General features: G+C 39.5%; 1 protein-coding gene across 1 annotated transcript; it reads left to right on the forward strand.

Moving 5' to 3' along the window:
- The first annotated feature begins 1,971 nt into the window (after positions 1-1,971).
- Positions 1,972-27,109, forward strand: dgkaa (diacylglycerol kinase, alpha a). The gene is made up of 24 exons (XM_042491709.2): positions 1,972-2,127; positions 10,297-10,396; positions 10,744-10,820; positions 13,574-13,703; positions 13,896-13,970; positions 14,057-14,106; positions 14,261-14,335; positions 14,608-14,724; positions 15,859-15,976; positions 16,166-16,254; positions 16,346-16,465; positions 18,140-18,238; positions 18,470-18,556; positions 18,669-18,742; positions 18,824-18,898; positions 19,952-20,037; positions 20,151-20,240; positions 20,418-20,578; positions 20,675-20,739; positions 21,134-21,224; positions 21,342-21,528; positions 23,818-23,935; positions 24,120-24,180; positions 26,140-27,109. Exons 2-24 carry the CDS (start codon positions 10,321-10,323, stop codon positions 26,212-26,214), a joined length of 2,196 nt encoding a protein of 731 aa, XP_042347643.1. The 5' UTR covers positions 1,972-2,127; positions 10,297-10,320; the 3' UTR covers positions 26,215-27,109.
- The last annotated feature ends 124 nt before the right edge of the window (positions 27,110-27,233 follow it).

Genomic DNA, 27,233 nt, shown 5'->3' on the forward strand with positions numbered 1-27,233 from the left:
TCGCAGCCTCGTCCTCATTGTGGAGCCTAATCCCTCGCCATTGTGGTCACTGGAATGTGAAATCATGTGCTTTACCAAATACTGTGGCTCTGTTATTGTCTGCAACACTTTATTACGTGATGTGGTTGGGTGCTGCAAGGCGTTGTCTTCAGCGGTTCCTGTACTGTGCCACATGTTAAATATACTTCAGAATATGTGCAAGGATTTGTTTCAGTGACCTTAAAACATTACAAGCAACACAGTCATATAAAATATACAAAAGAAATACTTTAGGCTTGTCTGCCTGGTGGAGGAAGTAGATTAGATAAGGCAAAATTAGCAATACCACACTGTATAAATACAGTGTTTACAGTGTTGGGGTGTAACTAAACTTAATAACATAAATGTAACTGCAGGTACTGAGCAATAATATGCAATTAAATCACAGTTACTAATCAAACTAGGGTTACATCTAAATATGCTCTTTTCAGTAAAAAGTTTATATGAAGAATGTGACGGTCATTCTGTTGCTTTGCATCTTTTGCCAGGATAAATGCTTTTTTTGGCTACTTTGATGAAGTAATTAAAATAGTCACATAACTGATTACATTTTGAACAGGGTAACTAGTAAGCTGTCATCCATAGATTTTAAAAGTAACCGTCCCAACATTGGTGGTAGATGACATACAAATGCTGCTTTGAAAATGCGTTTTGAGCAGGAGGATTTTTGGCATAATGTAACATATAATTACAATCTTGTATAGTTAAATCCATTAAAATTCATTACATTTTACAATCCCATCATATGTTTTGTTTGTAAAATCTTATTGATTTGTGAAATAACTAGTAGCCGTAGCTGCAAAATACAGCTAGCAAAGTAAAACCTATAAAATGGCATTAATTTATTCTTCAGTGCAGCATTTTTGTAACTTGGCCTACTTTATTACATCCAACCACTCCCTGTAAGATAGCGCAGTAAAAATACTCGTTTCTGATTGGCTGCAGGTGACCGTTAATCTTAGGAGTTTAATCACACTATAAATCAATGCGCGATCAATGACACCTGGTGGGGAAAAACGAACAGCTGAATTATTTAGTTTATACCATCAAATATTATAAACATTTATTAATTTGCTCAGTGATAATGGCAACTAGCTTTAAACACAAAAATACAGCTAAACCAAGGCGTCTTGATAATGGGGAAAGAAGGAAGAAGTCCTCCTAACTAACATTAGCTAAGCTAACCACTGTATATACAGTAAGTAAGCTAACATCTTTGTGAGGCTATTTGTTTATTTTCCTTAACTTGAGGCCTAGTAAGCTAATTTCTGCGATTATTTGTAGTAATGTTAAAGTTTATTTTCCCAGCACTACAGTATTACAGTTAATTTTGTTAAATTAGCTTATGGCATCTTATCAAAAATATTCAAAGTTAGTGGTTAATGTTAGCCTAGCCTAGCATAAAGGACATACATATCGAAGAAAATATTTTTTGTTACTAGATTAGGTTTATTTTTTTAGCATGATATTGCAAACATTTCAGCAAGTTGCTTCTAGCACTAAAACCTTTTTCCATAGTTACAATGTTAATGGAGCTACTAAATTAAGCATTACTCAGAAAAATGCAGCACAGTGTGCAGTCCTGTGCAAATATCTTGGGCCACCTTAAACTTCGTTATTTTAGCATGGTTATTATGACCATGCATATTTACTTATTAGTTGTCACTTTTACTAAAATATTGTATCTTAATAATGAGACTGAGAAATGAATGAACATTGCTAAAACAACATCTATGGTGCCCTTAGACTTCTTCCACAGCACTGTATATTGCATTGATTTTCTTTGACAGGGTGAAGTACTGATAGGAGTTGCTGCTGCAAAATTTTAATGAGCATTACTTTGCAACTTTGCAGATGGATGCACGCCGATGTAACGAGTGTGTATTGGTTAGCAGAGAGGGCGCAGAGCAGCTGAGGCGGTGCTTGACAGGAGGGATCCGCTCACTCAGTCTCTGCCCTGCATTCACTGTCTCGACTCCGCGGACCTGCTGCGTCCATTCAAAGTTGACGACCACTTCTGAAAGCAGGGGTTTGAACCGCATCACGACGATCTCATTAAAAGACGAGCACCAGAGTGGCGACATTAAGGTAAATTACTCCTAAAAAACGTCAGTATGACTATTGATCGAAGTTTCTGTGCAGCCCTGGACGGCTTTCAGCTGCAGATAAACGACAATCAAATGCGAGGGGGTCGTTTTTGTTTGTTGTTTGTGTGCTGCTGTCAAAAATGTAATGTAAAATCCTAGAATGCGCATCTGGCAATTGATTGCTCTCTGCTCTGTGCATGTGTTTTTTTTTTTCAAGAGAGAGTGAGTCGTGAGTTAATAACAAGAGTATTTTACTCTGCCAAACAACAGCCGGGAGGGGGGACAGTTTGTATTTTAATGCACGATCTTTTGCCTCCTTTTTAAACTATGCCACCTCATTTCACTTCCCTTTGCCGTGTGTCATAACTGGTAAGGTCAGACAGATTAAGTTACCTGCGGGGGAACCCTTAGTCTATTTGGAGGATTGAGCAATTCATCTGTCAGAGACTGGTGACCATTCAGGAGTATCTGAAGTATTTGGGTTGTCATGTCTGACAGTACTTTGGGGAAAAGGACTCCACTATATGATTTATTTAAACTAGTCAACACATGCTACAGATTAATATAACCAGAGTGCATGTAGCAAGTGCAAGATTTATAGTGTTATTGCTCCATGTTTGATATGATCCTTCTTATCTGAATTACACCCATCTGAGATTATGTTTGTTGCAGGATATGGTGTTATTCCAGCGGGGACAGTGAAACCTCAGTCAAGATAGACATGAAACACCTCAGAGGGTTTTCACTGTGTTTTTGTTACTTGTGGGATAAAATCAGTGTGAAGTAGATGCTTGTGGGCGTTGGTGGGCACTGTTACTGCTGTGTGGTCATTGTTTACGCAGAGCTCCTCTTTCACTGTCATTCGACTGCAAATGGTGAATATGACATTCAGCCCTCATCCTAACTGGTAAAACAAAACATACAGGAAAGGCTTGATACTTGTTATCAGATTTGCAATTTTCCCTCTTTTGCCTGAACTTTCAGTTCCAAGGTTTTTTTTTTGGGTGGCACTTTCCTGGTTGTGCTGTGTGTTCATTTTGAGTCTCAGTGGTATTCATCAGTTTCTAGCTGCAACAGAGTTTCAGGCACACACAATCAATGCTGTAGTCAGGTCAATTGTCCCATTGTTAATGTTTACATCAAATGCTAGAGGCTGTAAATGAAGTAGAGTTTAACCCCTTTTGTGATCTGTGGTTTTGTTTATAAATGGCGTAGTTGGCATGCTTTTGTTTACAGCCTATTTCACTTGACTAAATACAGTCGTTGTATCATCCATTTTGCTTTCACTTCCCTTATTATATTTTTCCCTCAAGTCAGCTTGAATCCTGTACTAATGACTATGATTTTAACCCCTCTGGCTTTCACAAATTAATTCTCATAAGTTGATACTTTATTGTCACGTCATGAAGTGATTTGCCTCAGCGCAGTTCAAGTCTCAAATAATTAACTTACATCAGTAATTTTCTTCAAGTTAGGCTCATCCATTTATATTTCAAAATAATTCACAATTATAAAATCGGATACGTTAGTGCTCCCTGAAGACAACCGTTTCTTGAATTAGTGGCATGATAGTGGAGAATACTACATGATTTCATTTCAGATTGAATCATTGAAAAAAAAAGTGACATTTAACGTTTAATTTTCAGTTGTGTATAGATCTGTGGGCGAACCAGGCGAGACTCCCTGATACGTGCTAACACTTACACCATAAAAGCAGTGTAGCTGCTGTATGACAGTGTGCACTCTCACAAGTCTGGGCAGGTTCGAGGTTTTTTTTTCTCTGAACACAGCATGGTGTTCTACAAGGCTGCCTCCACAAAAAAGCTATTATATAAGTCACATTCATTTCTGAACCCAGAGTGATGGGCAGTCCTCACTTTGAAGCCATGGAGCGAGCAAAGCCTCGCCTACATTTTCCAAGAAATCTGTGATTCATACTGTGGTGAATGTCTTTCTTTTCTCTCATTTATAATCCATGTTTATTGTGTTCAAGTTCCAGTGTTTCTACTAACTGGAGCCTGCTGTCATTTGCATACCATTCAGTTCTTCAAATTTTACCATGCCGTTTCACACACGGGGAAGCCCCTTTTTCAGAGTGTGCTCTTTGCTTTTGACCTGCGTTTTGCATTATTTCCAAAACAGTGTCCAATTGATAGATCTCACACCAGCTAGAACTGTATTTTTTATCTAGGATCATGCATAACATCATTTAATAAAGAAATATATTAGCTTGATCCTAGCCTGGGTGCTTTCAGTACAGTCAACAACACATTTTACAGTGCACACTACAGCATTATGTACCATACTGAACTAAAGTGAAGATGTAAAACAACCAGGGGGAAGTAGTGGTTACAGGCTGTAGCTATAGGGATATCTAAAAGTAGCCTTTTTTTCTCTGATAGTTCCACTAAGTCAAATATTACTGCTAGTTTGAAACTTCTGACTTGGTCTGCAAGGTGACCCGCTGAGCAAACAATCCATTTATAGTAAGGGAGTATTCCCGTGTTCATGCAATGAGTCACAGTAGCATCTGCATGTAGAATGCAATTTCAAGTGTGGCCTCTGGTTTTTGAAGGCCAAACGAGGCTCAGAGCGTGGGAGGAGGTGAAGCTGCAGGGGGAAAGACTCACAGCCACTGACTGGGCTCCCCCCTTCCCTGACCTGGCTGCCTCCCTCTCTGCTTGTGCCTCCTCCTACCTGTTAGTCACCCGCAGTAGAGCTCTGACAGAGAGCAGCTGATGGAGGGAAACACTTTCCATAGCAACCAAGCATGTCTGTCCTCCCCCTTCTGTTAACCTGATGCAATTTGTACACACTTGATTGAAGAAAATTGTTGTAGTTTCAGGAGATACACAAATGCCCGGCATTAGATGCAGACTTCAATTTTTTATTCAGAGAACCTACGCAGTGTTTTCCAACCACAGAATGACGCAGTCAATGAGTTGCACGGCTGCAAGTGTTGCAAAACAGCAGATTTCCTTGACACAAGGCGTGGGCGTTATGACAGCTTGCACAAATATTAGCCTGCATGGAAAAAGGTCGTCCCCAAGTGTACCTTGAAATGGTTCTTGTGAAGAGAGTGCTTTATGGTTGTTGACAGTTGTACATCAAGACATCAAGGGATCATGATTAAACATGTGGCATGTGTGAAGGAAAATGCCAACTGAACTGTTCACTCTAATTCTCTGATTATTGCACCGTGTGAGTTTTTATAAAGCAGTTTCTTTGGTATTTTTCAGTTGAGTGGTCAGAAGCAAAGGCGAGTGTCAGGCTTTAAACAGACGGTTTTTCAGAGGTTTGTGGGGGAGTAGATGTTGCCTTAACAAGCTGTTGCTACTTGGAGAACCAGTTTAACATTAAAATCGATCTTTGCTGCTCATTCAAGAAGCACTTCTGGCACCATGTAGAAACAGGAGGCTGTTGCGCTTGTGATTTTTTTTCTCAGAACATGTGCTTCACCATTTATTCTCTGCTGATTATATGGAGTGACATTTTGTTCAAACAGAATTATACCTCAGACTGTCTGTCAGTAGAGCGAACCAAAGTAAATCACACTGAGTGATGGTTATGTGACTTCTGTTACTCCACATTTAAATCTTTCTCGTGTCTATACAACAGAGTTTCTACTGCATAAATATTTCTGTAACATAAACAGTTCCCTCGTAAAGCATCTAACATTTAACTTTAGCCCAGCCGTCAAAGTGTATTGAGAGCCCGCCCAGAAGCAGTTAGTCACATGGTCTGTATTAAGTCTTAACAAGCTTTAAACATTCCTCACACCACCTGAAATATTTATACATGTTCCAGTAAGCTCATTTAGACGGTGCCTTGGTTTTTCAAAACTCCATCTATGTTTGAGAGTGAAGTATATTACCGTGTTCATCTCCCCTCCTCTAAGTGCAGGGAATGCCTCTTCTTGTGCTCCTTGTTCTTACTAGTCCTGATTCCCACTCTGCGTCGTGCATGCAAATCATTATCTAATCAGGAAGTGAGGAATCAGATTACTCAGATATGCTTGAGATCTTGTTGAACCAGACAATAATGATGATGATGCTCAGCTGGTAAGGAGACAAAATAGACATGACGCTGCTCACGACATCACACTCTGGAAAGCATAAAAACAGGGAGAGGAAAAACAAGACGCAGGAGTTATCTAAACCAAGAAGTGTGTTTTATGATTATTTTTAGTTTGTTTGTATGACAGTGTTTGAAGATGGAGTCAGGGCATATTTTTAGATTGAAGAGTTTCAGGCTGTAATCAGGTGAGCAGTAACAGATGTCTTTTTCGTGATTCCATCATGTGTCACATTGGTGTTGATACAGACCTGGCCCACCTGATCAGCTGCATAAACAGAACTGCTAGGCAACGCCACTGACCTTTCGAGGGAATTAAGTGAGGACAGTGTGAACCTTTCACAGTCCAAAAGCAGCAAATGGATACAAATCACATGTGAAGAGTGGGTGTTACTTCAGATTATTTTATTTCTTTTTCTCAGTACGGTCTTTGTCCTTTAAGTAGTCAGATTTTCTGTTAAGTGCAGGCAGCCGTCACTGATACCTGCACTGGCTGCACTTTAATGTGTGATAACACCTGCAGACAACAGTGTGAACAACACATTTACAGTGAGGTCCTATTCATCAGGCTGGACTGAAAACCACCAGAAAATCTTTTGTACGCTTCACTTTTGTGTAGTTCCCAGAATGGCCTTTGATATCAGACATGATATCAGATTTTCACTGGCCTCTGTGTGTTTTTAATGCTTCAAAACTGTTATGCAAGGCTCATTAGCATTCACATATTTATGCTGTTTTAAAGTCCTTCCTCTCATATTTCCTTTCGTGAAAATCACATTGGTAAAAGAATACTTCAGCTTTTCCTTTGGATTTTGGATGACTACAGAAATTAAGCTCTGAGGCAAACAAACATGTATTTTACTATGTTTTGTTCAATGAGATAATTTTCACAAATGAACTCCACTTTGTTTTTAAAGTGAAAATGCATTCGCATTAGCCACTTATTAGCAATCACCTTTTTAAGACCTAAAAGCTTCAAAATGCATGAGTGGGGTATTTACTGATTTAATGTATGTTGTAGGATAAAATGTGAAAGTCTCTTAAGCTTGGGTTAACCACAGACCTTCTTTCAGGAATCTAACCAAAAACCAATTCAAGATACCCATTGACTTCAAGACAAGGGAACCCAGAGTGCATAAATGCTAACTAATTTGCACGTATTATGACACATTCGTGGGGCACTCTTTTGGGAATCACATTTAAAAACAGGAACACTATATTTAAACTTCATTTTACAAATTCTTACACAACTTGTTCAGTAAAATCCAACTGTCATTTTTCTAGCCTTATGCTCAATACTTGTCAAACACATGGATTTTTGCTAAAACATTTTAATATAAAACACTTCAGCCTAGGAGTAGCACACCCTGAGCATGACTGAGCACACACTTGCCTATGAGCTTCTCTTGAGAAGAGTTTTAAGTGTGTGCACGCTGCTCAGCTGAGAGACCATTTTTACTGACGTGTTTTGAATAACGTTGTTAAACGCATGTGCTTGGGAAGTACTGATCATACCAGTAAGACTTGGATTATACTGTGCAAGTTGTGTGACAGTTTGTAAAGTGATGTTTGATATAGCTTTGCTGTTCTTAAACACAGTCTTTGTGAACCTTAATTAATCAAGAATGTTTTTTGGATTCTCCATTCACCATGAAAGCATGCGAGAAAAACATTTGCTTTACCAATTCGAGGTAAGGTGTTAAGTAATTGACATAAAACAATATTTTGTGAGTGAAGTATTCCTTTAAGTGCAGAATTGCCAGCTGTGCGACTGGGCACTTGGTTTCAAGCCAACAGGCTGCTTTTTACAGATAATACCAATGTTAACGTTTAGCTTTACTTCCTTAAGTTTATTCAGTAATACTGACCATGTTCCAAAGCATGCTGCAGAGTGTCTCATTCTCAGTCTGCCTTTCCCACTTACATTTCAGCCCTCTGGTGCCATTTCCATACAGTATTAAAATCAATCAACAGACTATTAAAATTTTCTTGACATGTGCACTCCAACAGAGTAATATAAAAACCAAATTTATTGTTTTGAAAGGTCCATTATCATTGCATGGTAATGTAGGTGAAGTGCAGATTCATTTGGGAAGTCTCCACTGCATTACCTGATAATGGGAATGTACTTTAGACAAAACCTAATGCATTTTGCTGTGATGGATTACACAAGTCAGACAAGTCTCAAGCAGAGATTGGAAAATATTCTGCACTTAAGTAAAGTATTTATGGTTTAAATCATGCATGATCAGTGTTGTCCTTAAAAGCAAGTCAAACTTTTGCCTCACAGTGCAGTGTTTAGGAGTATCTATTTGCAGAAATGGTATCAATCATTTTTATCAAAGCAAAATGTTATTATACTGAAAAAGCAATAGATTTTATTATTCTAGTAGGTTAGCAAAAGGTTAATTTTTATTTGCAATATTAATACTTTCTATATTTTTAAAAAATCAATACTCGGTGGCTGTGTATCAATACACTATTGCCACGCAAAATATCATAAACCACACTGTACTGTTTTTTCCCTCATCCCTAGATATTTTGTATAGTAGTGTTTCATGGTCTTGCTTTAACACAAGAATGCCTCTTCTTATTCAAAAATGCATCATTGACTCAGGTAAGCATGTGTGCTATCTCTTGATGCATATTACGGCAGACCTGTCCGGAAAGATCAAATTTCCTGGGTAACATATTGCTTTACATATTGATTATCAGCTGCATTAGTCATTCTATACATTTTGCATCGATCTCTCCCAAGTTTACCTTTTGCAACATTATATCAGCATGCATCTAACATTAACATGACACAGGATGTCAGGTTTGCAACGATATCCTCTCCATTAACTAGTTACTTCTCTTTCTGAAATGATTAATGGATATATTTGTCTGTTTGTTTTCCTGTCATTAGGGAATCTCCTTTTATCATGTTTATTGTGCTTGTTTGCCTCTGATGAAAGTATATTCAACAGACCCACCAAATGTTCATCCACATTTCGTGATTCAGCCTTCAGAAAGACATCCAAGGCCAGTTTTTATTGTAATAAGCTCTTTTTCTGTGTCAAATTCAAATTTCATGCTCGCTTTTAGCTTTGTGTGACATTTACGTCTCTTCCTTTTGTTTGGAGGGGAGGTCCCTTGTCAAGCCAGTTTTTTTTTTTTTTTTTACCTCATTGCAAGATTTTATTATTTATTTCCTCATTTCAACATGTCAGTGTGCTAAACTAAACCAAACACTCTCTTTTTTTTATATATATATATATATTAGGGGGCCATTATTGCCTTTACTAGACAGAAGAGACGCAGCGTGAAAGGGGGAGAGAGAGAGGGGATGACATGCAGCAAAGAGCAGAGGCCGGACTCAAACCCACGGCCGCTGCAGCAAAGACACAGCTTCTTTACTCAGGGCGCCTGCTCTACCAACTGAGCCACTGATCGTCCAAACCAAACACTCTCTATATCTAGTTTTTTATAAACCATATTTGGGCCAGTGAGCGTATGGAAAGAGATTCTGGGTGCAGAAAATCCCTCGAGTGGAAGTATCATGGGTACCTTTAGCCTGACATCATTTATACCAGACTTTTGGCCCAGTTTTTTAGTGGCTTTTCAAATGTTACTGGTGTTATGAGATTTAAAATAAATACAGTATATAGATGTGCAAACACAAATTTGTCCATGCTTGGCAGTGAAGCTGCATTTTAGATTATACAAGGAAATAATTTTATCCAGACACACGTCAAGGAAAGAGTGTGGGTTTATGAGCAGGGACCACAGTGATGTATGTAATGGTAGCTAAAAGCCTTTTATAATTATTCATTGTGTTCACCAAAAGGGTAAAGACATTTTCAAATGTGTACAGTGTTGACAGCAGATGTTCTGCGCAGTTACTGCCTCTCTTCTGCTTCACTCAAACTTTGGATGTTAAGTGTTATTCTCCCTCCCGTCTACAATCATGGATTTTTACAGAGCGAGATGGAAGATGCTATCTTTTGCTTGCAGCCATGCTTTTATGTTTTACAAAGAGGCAGGCTACTGTGCACCCACCTTCTCTTTTCTCTCCGTCTATGTCTCACTGTTTCTCTCGCTTACGCACAGGCAGGCAGTTAGTGCAGAAGCAGGCACCATGTCCACCCCCACAAACCCAGAGGTGAAGGAACTGAACCCTGTCGACTTTATCCAGCTTCAGCAGTACATTGAATGTGAGTACAGACAGGCGGGCGGGCGGGCAGGCAGCTTTCTCAGTGCTTAACGCCACCCCCCCCCCACTTCCACTTCCACCCACACGCACACTCATTTACACTCGCTCATGGTTTCTCATATCTAGAAGAGATTGCAGTCTGCCACATTCTCTTTTTTTGTTGCAAATAAAGCATGCAGGTCTTTTTTTCTCTTTTTTTTACCAGTAGATCTATATTCATTGTGTAATCATGTATCCAAGACATTTCAGGAACAGTAAACTAATATGTGAAAAATCAAAATTTGAGAGCTGCCCTCATGTGCAGAAGTACAGTGTATCCCAGTGTGACCTCCATGTCTTTGCTTCCAGACTGCAGTTTGAAGGTGAAAGACGTGCTGAGGGAATTTGATGCAGATGGCAGCCTGGCCCGGCACAGACATGGAGAGGTGAGGGGACGGTGTGTCCTGCTGTTCACCATCAAATCCAAGACTCACTCACTCACATTCACTCACAATGCTGTCAGTTAACATAGGCATAGATAGATTCAACATAGATAACTGAACTGAATTATTGCCCTCGGCAGAGCAGTTTAATGAGAAATGAGCGTTTGATTTATGTACATTGAGCAGTTACTAATCGTCCTGAGCTGATTAATTAGATTCAAAGCCATCGGTCATGTTGACTAAGCTGTCCGAGAGAAATGTCTTCAGCGCATTCAAGCGAGGTTGCAAATGTAAATTACCTCCTTAGTTTTGCCCACGCAGCAATGTCGTGCTGAACAGTATGCTGGCTGCCCTCATGCAGTGTAAGCTCAAATGTGATTGAAAAAGATCTTTCCAATACTATAGTGTCACTGGGTGACACTGCCAACTAATTTGTGCAGGAAGCAAATGCAGTAATTTCAGATGGATCATTTGGCTTCATACAGTTTAATTAGATAATTGGAAGGAAGTGTTTTTTTAATGGGAAAATACATAAATACTGCCATAAAGTGTTAGTTGATAGCTTTTAAAACACACACAACAATGAAGTTATTTGTAAATGTTGATTTGTGTGTGTGGAGAAATGATTCTGTTTCAGTGGTCTGACTCTTGTTAGCTTTTTTTTTTTCTTTTGTTATTGGGATCTGGCTGCCTCGCGGGGACATTATTTATTACTGGGGCAGCTCTGCAGGGTATCAACCAGGGAAATGGAATAATGTCAACAAGAATTGGGTTTGTGGTTCACCGTTATCGAGGGACTATTGCTTGTTAGCCCCTGCAGCATATTATCATGTGAGAAAGACAGATACCAGGCCAAACAGATGGGGTGAAATCTTGATTCAGGAGCTTGTTTTTTGCTTTCTGTCATTGAGGTGAAAAACCCTGCAACCACTCAATCATGTGTCTGAGAGAAACATCTTCAGCGTTTGAAAGCTTTCAGCCCCCACTGGATGCACGTACAGTGTACGACTCTCAAGCTTAACATGACTGAGAAAACATAACATGTCAGATACAGATTTCACACGGTGAATGTCATTGTCGTTTATTTTTGGAAGAGGTGAAAATGCAGAAGTTAACACTCACAGAGACACACTGAAAACATTTCAACATTTTTAAACATTTCATTCTTTATTTCACAGAAGCACGATAGACCAATGTTTTAGTTCTTGAAATTGGTGAAGGTCTCATCTTAGACTTGACCACATTTTTACTGTTTTACTGTCTTTGTCGTGGCCTCAGACAAAAAGGACTTAGGATTTTGTTCAAGACCAGTAAAGATCACAACTGCAGGGATATCATTTACTTGCCTGTTCAACAAAGGAGAGTTGGATGGAGATGGATTAGTTGATGTTAGCTCCTTGGATACGGTAATATTTGTTTGCTTATAAAAAAAAAGGAAGGGCATTTCAGGCTGGCTCCAGAAGTAGGTCTACCCCCATAGAGTTCCCCAGTTCTGTTTTTCTGTATGCCGATACAGTACATAGCATTGCCCTGGTTCCCTGGTAATGAAGCCTCTATGATTTTTTTCATTGAGTTTTGGATCATTGTAGAAAATAATCTCTGTGGCAAACAAACATTTATGGTACTTATTGTTTTGTTCAGCCAGATAATCAACACAAATGAACACCACTTTCAGGATTTTTGAAGCGTAAATGTAATGATGTAGTTAGGCGATAAACGAATGACACCGTGGTTGCTTAATGATGTTCTGTTGTCTTATTTAGCCACTCGTTAGCAACTGCCTTTTTTAACACTTACAAGCTTAAAAGTTCAGAAGTGGGGTATGTACTCATATATTTTACATCATAGAACAAAACATGACAGTCTTCTCAGCTTGTGTTAACCACAGACCTTATTTCGGGCTTCTAACTAAAAACCCATTAAAAAAAACCCTTTGACTTCTAGATGAGGGAACCAGATGTGCTGAAATGCTAACAGATTTTTGAGTTTTAGCACTTATTCCAGGGGCACTCTACAGACCCCAATGTTAAAATGCCAGCTTTTCAGCTGAAATAAACATGTTTACAGCCTGGTATTTTTATATAACACACCTTTTTGCATTTTATTAAGACTCAAACTTATGCATAATTAAGGGCGGGCCACAAGCTGCCTGCCAATAGTATTCTTGGCTTCTCAGTCAGATCCACCCCTCGCTCCTCCACAGTCCCAGCCTCCCACCCAAATATGGTCACTTCTGGCTCTAAAAACCAAGATGGCGATGGCTGAAATGCTGAACTCGATTCTTCAAAACAGAAGTCCACAAACCAATGGGTGACTTCACGGTAGCTACAGCCATTATTTTTTCAGTCTATGGAAAAGTCCCACACATAACTTCACCTCTGCAATAGCTTTTGATTATTTTATCAAGACATTTCTCATGATACACTTATACACACAGACACATATACAGTATGCATGCAAAGAGGTGCATGAAGAGGAAACTTCTTTTGTTTTCTGTGGGTGTTTTCATGGGGATGTGGATCCTTCAGATCAGTTTGAGGAGCACCAATGTTTTGCATGTTTCACATTTTATCGTAAGTGGGTTCCTGCAGTGTGGGACTGGTCTTAGTCGTGACTCCATCTCTAACAGTCTTGTCTCAGTCTCGATACACTCTGGTTTTGGTCATGACTTGGTCTGGGTTTAGGTGTTCTTGACTACAACTCTGCTCTAAACAAAATGCTGTAAACATGACTCTACCATTCATTTTTTTTCCCAGTGCATCAATGAAGAAGGCTTTCGTCTGTTCCTGAAGACATATTTAGAAGTGGAGGACTTCCCTGTGGATCTCTGCCAGCGACTCTTCCGCTCCTTCCAAAACTCTGAACCCACCCAGGAAGACAGTGCCAGTGAGATTATACACCAAGTATTAACACAACACACTGCCTCCATGCTACTTTGCAGCAGGCGCTTATCAATTTACGCCATGGCCTATTTGGCATACATTCATTTATCGCCACATGCCCGTGAGTTACCGTTTGTGCAGATATGTAACCAGAGTATTCACAGCCATCCTTCTCTGTCCTCCGTCTCCCCTGTAGAGGAGGTCTTTCTGAAGGATGTTTCATGTTACTTCTCTCTGCTGGAGGATGGGCAGCCCAGAGACAAGCTGGAGTGTGAGTCCTTTGTTGCTTTTCAGCCTAAGATAGTTTGAGTGACCTGGTCCAGCACTTGCATTTTCATTTCCCCTCTCTCTCTTTAGTTGCTTTCAAGCTCTATGACAGAGATGGCAACGGAGTCCTTGACAGCTCTGTAAGTTGTTCAAAAATCTTGTAGGTGTGATTGTCAAGATCAAATAAAAAAATCTGGCTTTGATTAATTTCAAGGTTGAATCTCAATTTAATTAAAAGTACTGTGTCATACCAGCATTGATGCTTTAATTAGTCTTTTGTTGTTTTTCAAACAGGAAGTGGATAGGATCATTGCTCAGATGATGCATGCTGCAGAATACCTCGGATGGGATGTGTCAGAGCTGAGACCGGTAAGTCCTAGACTGCTAATGTCAGCCTTGACAGTATTGTAAATGCACGTATAGATAGACACAGTTGTGAGCACAGGATATCTGTTACAACATTAAGTGCTGTATATGGGTGTGCTTGTTACTCATTTGCTAGGGTCAATGATAAGCTTCCCTTCACGTATGAAATCAACAAGTTCCCACGCATGACTGGATCCAGAAAACATATGCTGTTTTATAAATAACGGAGGTTTGTGTGCTCATTGGATAATAACAATCAAATGTCATTTCATCAGGTTCTGAAGGACATGATGACAGCAATTGATGCTGACAGCAGCGGAACGGTGTCCCTGGAGGAGTGGGTGGAGGGAGGCATGAACAACGTTCCCTTGCTGGTCTTGCTGGGTCTGAAGGTACTTTAGAAGCAGCATGTTTCTCTTTTCATTAAATGTTGGCCTCCAAAGCCAAACTCAGATATGATTCATTTTTACAGCATATGTCAGGCAAAGTGGTAAAACCCACATTTACTGCTCTTGTGAAAGCTTGGCTTTGCGTGCCCCTCCTCTGTCCTCTGCCTCCTCCCCGTCCATAAGGGCCGTTTTGCCGACTCAGTGTTACAGGGTGTGGTAATGTCATCTCCTCTCATGCAAGCTCTGCACCATCGGAGTGCTCTAGTCTTTTCCATTTACTCTGCACAATCTGTGCCCATATTTAAGTACTTGCATTAAAGAGCAATCTTTAAGCTGATGCACCATATTTGACTAAAGAAATTTTAATATTGGTTGTATTCACAAGAAGTGGTTGTCTTAAATCAAGGACAGATCAATTTTGTGTCTAGGCTTTTGTTTTAATGGGTTGCCAGGATTTTAAAAGCCACTTATTGTTAGACTGCATGCTCACTTCTGCGGTCTGAAACCATGCGCTGGACTCTGCCACAGGGTTTGGCCTCTACTACAATGCCAGGGACTCCCCCCCCCCAGGCTATTTCTAGCCAGCAATGGACATTTGAAGCCTGGGGTGCATGAATTCAGCCCCCTCACAGTTGCTGTGAGCTTTTTTCACGGCCTGCCTGCTATGCCTCACGCAGTAAGTGATAGGCTGATGCATCATGTCGGGGAAAACAGTTCAGCGTGTAATACATAAAAGAGTGCTGGTCGCTCTATACACAGATAGAAAGCAGCCTTATAATCTTTAGTTAAGATTTTGAGATTGTAGTCAGTGTTGATTTGAATATCCATGGTGCTGCACTGTATGTCATAATATGTAGAGCCACTACATAATGCATAATCAGCAAGCTCATTAAGGCAAGGTTAGTTGTGAGTGGGTGTGAACAACAACTGTGAAATGCAGGCCTTGCCCACAGTGTTTTTATTAAAGGATTTGTGTAGTTTGATCCAAAATTTATCAAAGGAAAAAAATATACCGGTGAGCTCCTTCTGTCATCACTTATTTTTCTAGTCCAATGCAAATAAGCTCACACAGTAACAAAGATCTTCCACGATGTTCTTCTTTTTCTTGCATCGCTGACTTCAATGATCGACAACCAGATGACCCAGAAGGATGGGCAGCACCTTTGGAGGATGAAACATTTCAACAAGCCCGTTTACTGCAACGTGTGCCAGAGCTTGCTGCTGGGTCTGAGGAAACAAGGACTGTGCTGCACCTGTGAGTACCTGAACTCGCCAGAAGAGGGCGACACTGCAGTGACATCCATCTCTGACAGTGCGGCGTCAAAGCTGAGAATTGCAGGATGCTTTTTAGAATAATACTCATCTGTCAGTCTTTCATTTGACAGGGTCATTAATATTAATGTAAACATCATTTGACAGCTTGGTTATGCTTCTTGTTGTGTAGGCTGCAAATACACAGTCCACGGGCGCTGTGCTAACAGGAACCCGGCCCCCTGCACCAGGACGTACGTGATGTCAAAAAAAGAAACAGGGGTATGCCAGTGTCTCCATGACAACCTTTATACTCAAAGTCTATATTAAACATATCTTACGTGGACATTGAAACATTCATCCCACATTACAGGTTCCAGCACACGACTGGGTGAGTGGGAACTGTGACTCTAGGAAGTGTGAAAAATGCCAGAAGAAGATCAAGAGCTATCAAGGCTTAACTGGGAAACACTGTGTGTGGTGCCACACGATGGTGAGGAAACATCTCACTGTGTGACTGATTTTTAGGAAAGTGTCGTTTATGAGCAGTGAGGAGAAAATGTGGCTCTCTGGCTCAAATCGGACTCCCCAAAAACTTGGTATATCACCCAGGGGGCAGTTACTTCATGTGTAACACAAAGTATTGTGTGTGTGATGCATGTTCAAGTCAGCTCAGTTTGGTGCTCTCAGCACTTTTTGGACAAGCCAGCAAATCCTTGATGTAAAAAGTAGTTTATTACCCTTATCTTTGCCTTTACCCCAAGATAAATCGATGAATCCTACAGGAGACGTAATGCCTAACTGTACCTTTAAACAGAGATGACTTTTTATTATTTTTAGATCATCAGTTTACAAAGATACACTCAGATTTTTGCTACTTGTACTGCTGGCATGATTGCAACAGTGACTAGATTTTCCTGCAGATTTTCAAATATTTATCTGATGGCTGATGTATTCCCAATTGGCCATCATAACAACACGCTGGGGAATATGAACAACTTTTTTTTCATTCATTCAACCTTTACTTAAATCTTGAGGAATCATTGAGGGCAAGCCCTCATTTTCAATGATGTTGAGAGCATTTCAATCAGGAGAGACTCATTCTGACTGAAAAGAATATTTATATTACGTGGGCATCTAAGCATGAGGGATGTAAATAGTTTTTTGTGCGATTAGATGCCATTGTGATGTAATGTTTTTAAGAAGGGTAGTGCAGCTGTAGTAGAACAGGAAATCTCCTGTGGAGTCTAGTGCTGGTGATGAGATGAAGAGGATGATAAGGATCTGGATATTAGAAAGAGTGAGCTTTTGATGAGCTCGTCCTGGGCTCTGGACATGGCAACTGGAGGTGAATGGTGTTGAGGAGTGTGCTACAATTATGCCTAAAATGACAGCTTGACTGCAACAGATTTGAAGTTTGACAGTAGAAACATGATTGGATGATAGAGATTGTGGCAGCATTTTGATTCATTACCTGAGAGGTAAACGCCCATGATCAGTTTATTAGAGGAAGTGAGCGGAGTGTGAATGAATGAAGCTTAAAAAGTTGGAGCCATGCTGAGCTTTATTTAAATGAACCAAATTTGTATCAACAACAAAAATCTACTCAGATGGGGGGGGGTTCTGTATTTTGATATCAATGTAGTATCAAGCATCCATAGAGCCAAGCTCAATCAGACTTACAAGGCAGGCAATCAATTTTCATGATTATGGGTGTGAGACCAAATACACAAATTATAGGAAAACATGAATAGTACATCCTATATGCATTCATACTTGAGTACTATTCAGTCTAGTTTGCCAAATTTTTCAAGCTTTAGAAATAAAACCGACCCATGCTTTGCCACTCAGTCCAACTTCTTATTTTCATCAAACCAAGATAAATCAGGATTTTTGATCTGCATTCTTGCAAAGATGCACACAGGTTTTTTATGGAGTTTTAACATGCACTCATGGGCTGAGAGGGTCAGGGAGCTCATGAAGCATGCACTTTTACATGCTGCAAATCCATGTCCCTCCAGGTGAAATACCAAGTTTTTAGGGAGTCCCAGACTCACTTTCCAGAAATGCAGAAAAAAGTTTTTAAAATGATTAATTTGGAACCTGTCAGTAGTCGTCACTGTTGTGCTGGGAGTTTAATGAATGTGTCATTGTTTATGTTTTACAGCGTCATGATGAATGTGCTGACCAAGAGCCAACAGAGTGTACCTGTGGGCCGCTCAGAGACCATATCCTGCCTCCGTGGGCAATATATCCTGTTGTAAAGGTACAAAATTATCCTCAGGCACTTGTGCAGTATAAACAGTGTCTGTCACACCAACGCAGAACTCAGCATCAGCTCAGTGGTGTTTCTTGTTTTTGGTAAACCTTTCTCACCTGTGTTGGCGTTTTGACAGGTACAGCTTGTAGAGATTTTTCTTTTTTCACACAAGGCAAAAAAAATCTATTACATTTTCTCTGGTTTATTCACTCTCTGCTTTTGTTTTTGTCCCTAAAGGAGAGACCAAACAATGTAAAGAATGGCTGCTCAGGTTCAACAGATGACAGCGAGCTCAATACCACTCCTGATGGGCAAGTGCTTCAGGTATTATTCACTAAAAGAAGTCTTTTGTCAATGCTGAATATTTACAGGGATAATTGGATTTTGCTGCAATAACAACTCAGGCAAACTACAACATTTATTTATCGTTCAACAGATCAGCCCTGTGCCAAACACCCATCCTCTTCTAGTGTTTGTCAACCCTAAAAGTGGCGGCAAACAGGGAGAGAGGTCAGTCCAAAAATATTATATCCAAGAAAAATACAATGTCTTGTACATGCACATTGTTTAGCCTGGTTTTATTTATTTCAGAGTCCTGCATAAATTTCAGTATTTGCTGAATCCACGGCAGGTAAACAACCTTTCCAACGGCGGACCTGGACCAGGGTGAGTAAAAACCGATAATGGTCTACATGAAATGGGAATAAATGGATGAATGGAAATTGATTTCATTATGCCTCTGCGTCGGCAATAGCTGTGGCAGGAGGAATTATGTGTTTTGGTTGTCCATCCGTCTGTCCCATTCTCATGAACACGATATCTCAAGAAGGCCTTGAGGGAATTACTTCAAATTTGGCACACATGTCCACTTGGACTCAGCAAAGATCTGATTAGACTTTGATGCTCAAAGGTCAAAGTTGAAGGTCACTGTGACACCTTGAAACTCCCTAAAATATGGCAAAAACGTCCACTTGGATGCAAGGATGAACTGATTAGAATTTGATGGTAAAAACTAGAAAAAATTAGCCATAACTCAAAAATCCATCTATTATTTCTGACAAAATTTAATACAAATGTCTAATAGGATGAAAATGGGGAAGTGATGACATTGTAGATCTAAAAGGTCGACTTGACTGTGACGTATTGTTTTGCAGAAACACTTTTTTTGGGCGTTACTCAACATAGTGGAGGCACTCCGAATTGCATTCTATTTCTTTTTACGTAAAGTTGGTCCTGCGGCTGCCCCCTCCGAAGTTTGCACTGTTGCATGCAATATGCATACAGTTGGGACATACTACTTCTTCATAGCATTGCACCCTGAACTTTGATCCTCTTGCTCATTTTCCGTTACCATGGAGACTTGGTTGCGCTCACTAGAGACGGAACTCAACCCAAAAGCTCTACTTTTGATACTTTGCAATTTATGTAGTTCAACTTTTAACTTCTAATGACATACATTGTTGATTCTAACATTTTATTTCATGATAAGATAATTAGCCTGTACACACCGTCTTCAGCGTGACCAGCGTGGTCTGAAGATGACTTTTTAGCTCAAAAGACTTTGTGTCCACGTTTGCCCTAAATAAATGAGCAAAGTGGTATTTCTCCTTCTGATTTTCGCCTCGACCATACACCTTTTTTACGCTGTCAGCTATATTTTGGAGATGTGTGCACTACAGTTTTTTTCTTCTGTTACCGTTCTTGTTATCTTTCTTTCAGACTGAGTTTCTTCAGAAACCTGCAGGATTACAGGATCTTGGTTTGCGGGGGAGACGGCACGGTTGGCTGGATTCTAGACGCAATAGGTGAAGAAGAGCTCTATAAATGGCATGCGCAAGCTTCAACATGATGAGCTTCTTGTGAAAACTGTTAAAACGCACTTCCTGTTTCCTTCCCTTTTTCCTTTTCTTGCCATCAGACAAAGCCAATCTGCTGGTACGGCCACCTGTCGCGGTGCTTCCTCTGGGTACAGGAAATGACCTTGCGCGATGTCTGCGATGGGGAGGAGGTGAGAAATGAATGAGTGTTTGCTTAAGATGAAAATAATGAAACAGTTGGCTGCATGTGCTCTGTTGCTATGTGTCTGTTTGACTGTGATTCAGAAAAGGAGAAGTTCTCCAAATGCTTCATTATTTATTTGTCTTGATTAGTCATGTTGGTCTTTGTGTGTGTTTTCTTTTTGAAGGATATGATGGTGAGGATCTGAGTCGTATTCTTAAAGACATCGAGGGGAGCTCTGAGGTGCTGATGGACCGCTGGAGTGTGCAGGTCATCACAGACGAGAATCAGGAGAAGGGCGACCCGGTGCCCTATGAAATCATCAACAACTACTTCTCCATTGGAGTTGTGAGTTTCTCAAAATACATCACACGAGAAGAAGTGTTTATTTTTTCAGTTTTTGTGTTTGGATCATGTCTGTGTTGTGTTGTGCTGTGTTTACAGGATGCCTCTATTGCCCACCGGTTTCACACAATGAGGGAGAAACATCCCCAGAAATTCAACAGCAGGTACGCATTACACTCTCAGATGGAACATATTCAGTTTCTATGGCAGCTCTGCAGAAACAGCAAACAAACAACAGTATGTCGCTCTGTAATGAAACACAACCGTTTTAAAATCATACCTCCAACAGATGTTCCACATGACAACAAAGCAGACCTGGGGAGCACTTTAAATTTTTTGTCGCTTGTTATTTTTTCCTGTTTGCAGCGACAGATTTTCTCAGGCTGAAAAAGAAAGACTAAATGCAGGTGGCCGCGGCAGATGTCTGTTGCAGCAAGCGTTGCAGCTTGACTCCTCCTCCCTCAGAAGAGCTGTGTGTGATGAAAGGAGAAAATGTTCTGTGAAAATGAAATATCACTTAAACCTGAAAAAAACCCCACACTTTTTTTATGACTGCAGAATGAAGAACAAGCTGTGGTATTTTGAATTCGCCACTTCAGAAACCATCTCTGCTTCCTGCAAGAAACTGAGCGAAAGTCTAACAATTGAGGTGAGAATTATCAGCTCTGCACATTTGTATTTTGTCTTTGAAACAAAAGAACTGTTCCCACAGACAGAGAACTGTTGCTTTACATCGCTCTGTGATCTGCTGCTGTTTCTTTTTCAGTGCGCTGGTACTCCACTGGACCTCAGTGGCCTGTCTCTAGAAGGGATTGCTGTCCTAAACATTCCCAGCATGCATGGTGGGTCCAACCTGTGGGGTGAGACCAAAAAAGGAGACATGAAGGGACAGTCGAGTCAGGAGGAGCCCGAGGTGATCGTCGACCCAGAAATCCTAAAAGTGACCTCCCAAGGTATTTTTTCTCTTAGAAAAACGATGTTAGACAAGGGTGCCGAGGAGATTATTAGAATTAAGACTTAAAGCAAATACAAGGAACTTTTTTAGTGTTTCAATGGCGCCCCATCTAGGTATTGTTTCCATTAGCACCACTGCCTTGTGTCATAAAGATATAGATTTGGCTTGAGTGCACATTTGTTTTGGAAGTGAGTGAAAGAAAGATCAGGATGATTTTAATACAGTTTTTCTTTTTTGCAGGATGCAAAACACTTGGGTAATGTATCTGTTTGTGGCTATGTTAGATTAATAACAGTAATATGACAACGGTGAAACAAAGTAAACTTAATTTAATCCACCAGCATCATTTCGATGTGAAACCACGTCTCACAGTGTATTTCAGAAATAAAATAGACTTTTTTTTTTTAATTCAAGCGGATTACTGAAAATAAAAAATAAAAATTGTGGAATAATATGAAATTTTGTTAAAATGAAAAGAAAAATCTCCTCTTGCTTCCTTTTAACTGGTCAGCATACCTCTCACTGCTGAACTTTGCCTCTGAACATGTATACGCAGGCTCTTCCAGTCTTCGTGCCTGAATAATTTCTGTAAGAATAACTATAAAGAAAATAGCGAGTCATCTCACTGATGACTGGCTATTTCTTTAGAGTTATATTTATAGTTAGACTGTTTTATAACGGGTTAAAACAGCCCCCTTGTAGTCGATTTAAAGCCAAATTCAAATCAATATTTTGTGTCTGCAGTTTTCCTCGGCTGCATGAAGCCTATTAACTGTATTCAGCTCATTATTCTGGTTTTACAGCCCATAAACTTCACTTTCATTAACCTCATTTCAACTCTGCAGCAGGCAGCTGTTTATAGCCCACAGTTTCTAATACACCTGCTGTACCTGTCCAGCACAAACACACAATGCTAAAGGGAGAGTGAATACAAGACCCACAAATACAAGATGGAAAATAAATGATAACTCTACTCTGCCGGATGTGTAATTAAGCAACTTGTTTGCTGAAATGCTTCACTGAAGGACTTAAGAAGGAGATTAAATGTCAGATGTTTCATTTTCTGTTTGATCTGCAGCTCCCAAGTGCCCACAGAATCAATTAATGCAGCTTTAAGAGGGTCATTTGCTCAAATCATTAAATGCAGTAAATGAATCCGGCTCTCATGTGATGAAAGCATTGGTCTCACTCATGGGTTCCCAATCTGGAGGTCCCAACCCCCACTAGAGGTCACCAAAGCTTCACCAGGGTCGTGAGGCCTTCTTGTTTTGGTGGTGTAAGAAAATGTTAAAAAGTTCAAATATAAAATTTCTCCCACTCCCAAATCTGAACTGCCATATCCTCTACATTCTGCTCTTGTATTTATATTTGTTCTTCTGTTTCATGTTTTCTGTCAGTATTTTGAATTTGTTTTTACATTTCATGTAAAGCGTCTTTGAGTTTGAGTACTTAGAAAAGCACTACATTATTATTGTTATTATTTTGTAAATTTTTCTGAAGGAGACTAAATGAAATTGTTAATCGTTAATAGTTTAGTTTATTATTGAAGATATAAACTTATTGAACAGTCTCACAGCATAAGGACACCTGAACATGAGCTACATTTACAGAGCCTTCACTCTCAGCTGAACAGCCTCGTCCTGCAATAGAAGTGTCTCTCTTTAGCTGCGTAATGCTCCACTATGTTAAACATGTAGTTGCTAACTTTCTCCGTCAAATAAATAAAATAAATAAATTACCTGAAAATTAGCCAAAAAAGGGATTTAAAAATAAGTAAATAAAATCAACTGAAAAAAAAGCAAAAAAGAAAAGTAAAATACATATGTACATTTTGAAAGAAAATTACCTGGAAAGAAATGCTAAAAAAATGCATTCATTTTCTGTAACATATTTTTAAAGATATATTTTCTACTCAACATTTTATTATTTTATCATTTGTTCTTATTTATTTTATGTAGCATTTATCACTAACTTGCTTTTTGTCTTTTTACTATGTGCTCAGAAAAATCCATCCAGTTTGTTCAGGCTTCAGGGGTTTAAATGTCTATGAAAGGCATCTCATGTGGCACAAGAAAACTGATGTCGATACACATTTCAAAGGGTTAATATTCGTATAAAAGCGTCCAGTAATGTATGTAATGGAATCAGTTATGCACAACATGATTTTGCTAGTTTTATTGATCCCCATGCATTTCTGATGCAGAATAAATATGACTGTCCCAGACTGAGGGATTTTGCCTCTTTGTGTGTTGGATGCTCAGTGTGTGTGTGTGTGTGTTCTTGTCAGATCTCAGTGACCGCCGATTAGAGGTGGTCGGCCTCGAGGGAGCCATGGAGATGGGACAGATATACACGGGTCTGAAGAGCGCTGTGAGGCTGGCGAAAACCTCACAGATCACCATCAGGTGAGAAGCAGACACGTTCAGACTTGTCCCTCTTTGGGCTCTAAGTCTTGATGGCTTGTGGTTGACTCTGAGGATGATCCTCTGGTTCTTTACATAACAATTATTATGTGTGCTGGCTTTCCTTTTAGTATTCTAATTACACATTATGGTCACTTATTCTGATCTGTCTCTACTTTTCCTCCAGGACGAAGAAAGCATTACCGATGCAGATAGACGGAGAGCCGTGGATGCAGCCTCCCTGCACGGTAAATAACTCACAAACACACTGCTTAAATAACAGAAATTAAATGTTTTAGGATATTTCCTTATTGTAAATCAACAGGGTTCCCACAGTCATGAATTTCTTGAAATTAGGAAAATTGTTTTTTTGCCTGTAAATGGTAATTTGTAATTACTAAGATGTTTTAAAAGGTTTTACCTTTACATTGTTTAAAGTATGTTCATAAAAATCCTTAATGGCCAAAAATATCATAAGTATCATGTGATTGGAGGCTTTCACGCTGCGTTTTGACACATAATAATACTAATGACAATAATAAACTTTCTCTATAATGCACTTTTAAAAGCAAATTTACAAAGTGATTTGCAAAGATATAAAATAGCAGAAAATTATAAACAACAACTAAAAAAAAAACATGAAAAACAGTTTAAAAGTTAAACAACATGGGACAGAGTTAAATACATAAAATAAAACAAAATAAAAAATAAATCAATAAAATAAGAGTTAAGAGGCTTTTTTTTGTATATGAATAGGTTTTAAAAAGTGACTCATATATGAGAGTGAGTTCAGGCCATAAACCCTGTCAAAGCACATTTATTAAAATGTGTTTTTAATGAGATTTTAAAGAGGATAAGGAACGCGCCCATCTGAGCTCTTCAGTGAAGCCTCATTCCCACTGCACAAAACACGCTAACACCAGCTAACATCTGGCTTTTTGATGCAATGGGAATGCGTTTGATCGGCATTCACACCCGGATCAAATGACTCTGCAGTAGACTCGGTTTTTATTGCCTCTAGCATTGATCGGCGTTGATGGGAACACAACACCCGGATGATTTCAGCTCCTTAAACCAGCGAGATGCGATGATGTGCCGTCACTGATTACAGTCCGTCTCCTCTTAAGCAGCGCTCAAATATTATTCTAAGTTAGTCTGCACCGAGTTTAAGAGAGAGAGACTGAATAAGTAAGAAATAGAAGAGACTTCCGAAAAGTTTTCAAAGACCTCTGTTCCTGCTGCTGTCTCCTGTTTACCTGTCTGTGATGTCGCATGGACACACCAACAAAACAACACACACACACACACACACGCTTAGCTGACAGAAAGGCCGACTGGTGTGGTGCAGAGGTGTGTTTACTGGCAGTGGGAATGAAGGCAATCGCCCATGTTAAGTGGATTTACCTGTATGAGGTTGTTTCGGTGATCCTTGGTTTTTAAATTAAATTGTTGGATGGACAGCAGAGTCTTGGCTGAGGTTACAACTGGTCACATGAGGAGTCAAAAGATCTGAGATGCTCTTACATGTGTGTCCAAAATAGGCCTTTAAGGTTGTCAGTAATATCTTAAAATTAGGGCTGGCAAACTATTATTTTTTCCATTGTGATTAATTGCTGAATTTCAATAGTTAATCACAATTAATTGCTTTTTTTAATCACGTTTACAATTCCATTATTTTGCTTTACATAACAGTTTTGAAGGTCATATTGACTAGATAAAGTAATTCTTACTAGATTGTCTTGATTAGGAACTGCATGGGACAAACATAAAGTGGGCACGTTTGTAAAGTGGAGACTCACAGAACCCATTTTCATACGCATATCTGGAGGTCAGAGATCAAGGGACCCCTGTGAAATGACTAAAATCTTTCCATCGTCAACACTTAGCCTAATTTTGGAGCGTGACATGGTCGGTACCACTGGATTCCTCAGATCTTCTACCAGTATCATCGCTCTGTTTTTAAAACTCTGCCCAGTACAGTCTCTTAAAGACAGGGATGTCAGCCGGCCACGAACAGGATTTAAAAACGCGTTAACGCTGACAGCCCTGTAAACAGAATATAGTGAATCTTAACTGTGGGAGCCCTGAATAAAATCAGTAGAATAAAAATAGAATTAATAGAATAATAGAATGAAATTTTAGACTTGAAAAAAGGAGATTATATTGTAATTTACTGGGCATTTTTCTTTCTTTTATTTCCTTTTCAGATTCACATCACACACAAGAATCAAGCCAGTATGTTGATGGCGCCTCAGGCCAAATCATCTGGTTTTTTCAAATAAAACTGCTCAGAAGTAACCACTCGTTTATTGTAAATAGAGGACTGACACTTTTTTATGTATAAAATATATATAAAATCAGTTTGAATGTTGTAGAATAATGGTAACTGTCAAAGTTAGGATAACTGCATCTCTGTAACACGTAACCTGAAGCATGGCACTGTGGTAACATGTTTGCATCGTGGCAAAATGAGTTTGACCAAATGTATTCAGTGTTTTTATCAATACTCGACTATCCTGCTGCCTCCATCTCAGTGCTTCACAGTTAGTGGAAATGCTGCTCTGTAGGAACTTAAGTGAATATCACGTTAAAAGAAGAAAACTCCGCTCCGTGTGCCTTTACAAGCTGCTCTCTGTGGTTACGGCTTAAAGGTAGAAGACTTACAGAGCTCTGTGTAGACGTGCACTAAACCACGTAGTATTGCTGTTTTCCTTGTGGCTGTAAAGACGCCGTTAAAGCCAGATATATGTTGTTGTCAATTTGCAACCAAAAGCGAAGGTTAGATGAGATTACATTTCAAATTATTTCACTTTTTTTTTTCGTAACATTTCAGAAGATACTTGAAAGCGTTTTGGGGAACAGTAACGGGACAATCATTGCCAAAAGGGCTGCAGCAGTCAGTCTACTCTACTGTTCGTGTATGTGTGTGTGTGTGTGTGTGTGCGTGCGTGCGTGCGTGCGTGTGTGTGTGTGAGGGCAGAAAGCTGGGATGTGTTCGATTATAACTTATAAATTGCGACGAGTTAAATTTGAAATTACTGGTTCAGACTAGTTTAAATATATGTAGTTCTTATTTAAATGCTTTTATCATATCATTTCAATATATCTGGAATATGTTCATGTAATATGCCTGAAATACACACTGTGTAAAGATTTTAATAAATCATCTGGACTTCAGTGTTTGGTATATTTTATTTGTTATATGGTAGATTATTCCTTCTACCACAAGGGGGCGTCATTCTCTTTTTAATCTGTGCAACATGGTCTCCTCCTCTGACCCAAAATTATTGTTTCCTCTGGT

This window comes from Plectropomus leopardus, chromosome 9, assembly GCF_026936395.1.
Source record: "Plectropomus leopardus strain MGB_pleo_1.0 chromosome 9, ASM2693639v1, whole genome shotgun sequence".
NCBI lineage: Eukaryota > Metazoa > Chordata > Actinopteri > Perciformes > Serranidae > Plectropomus > Plectropomus leopardus.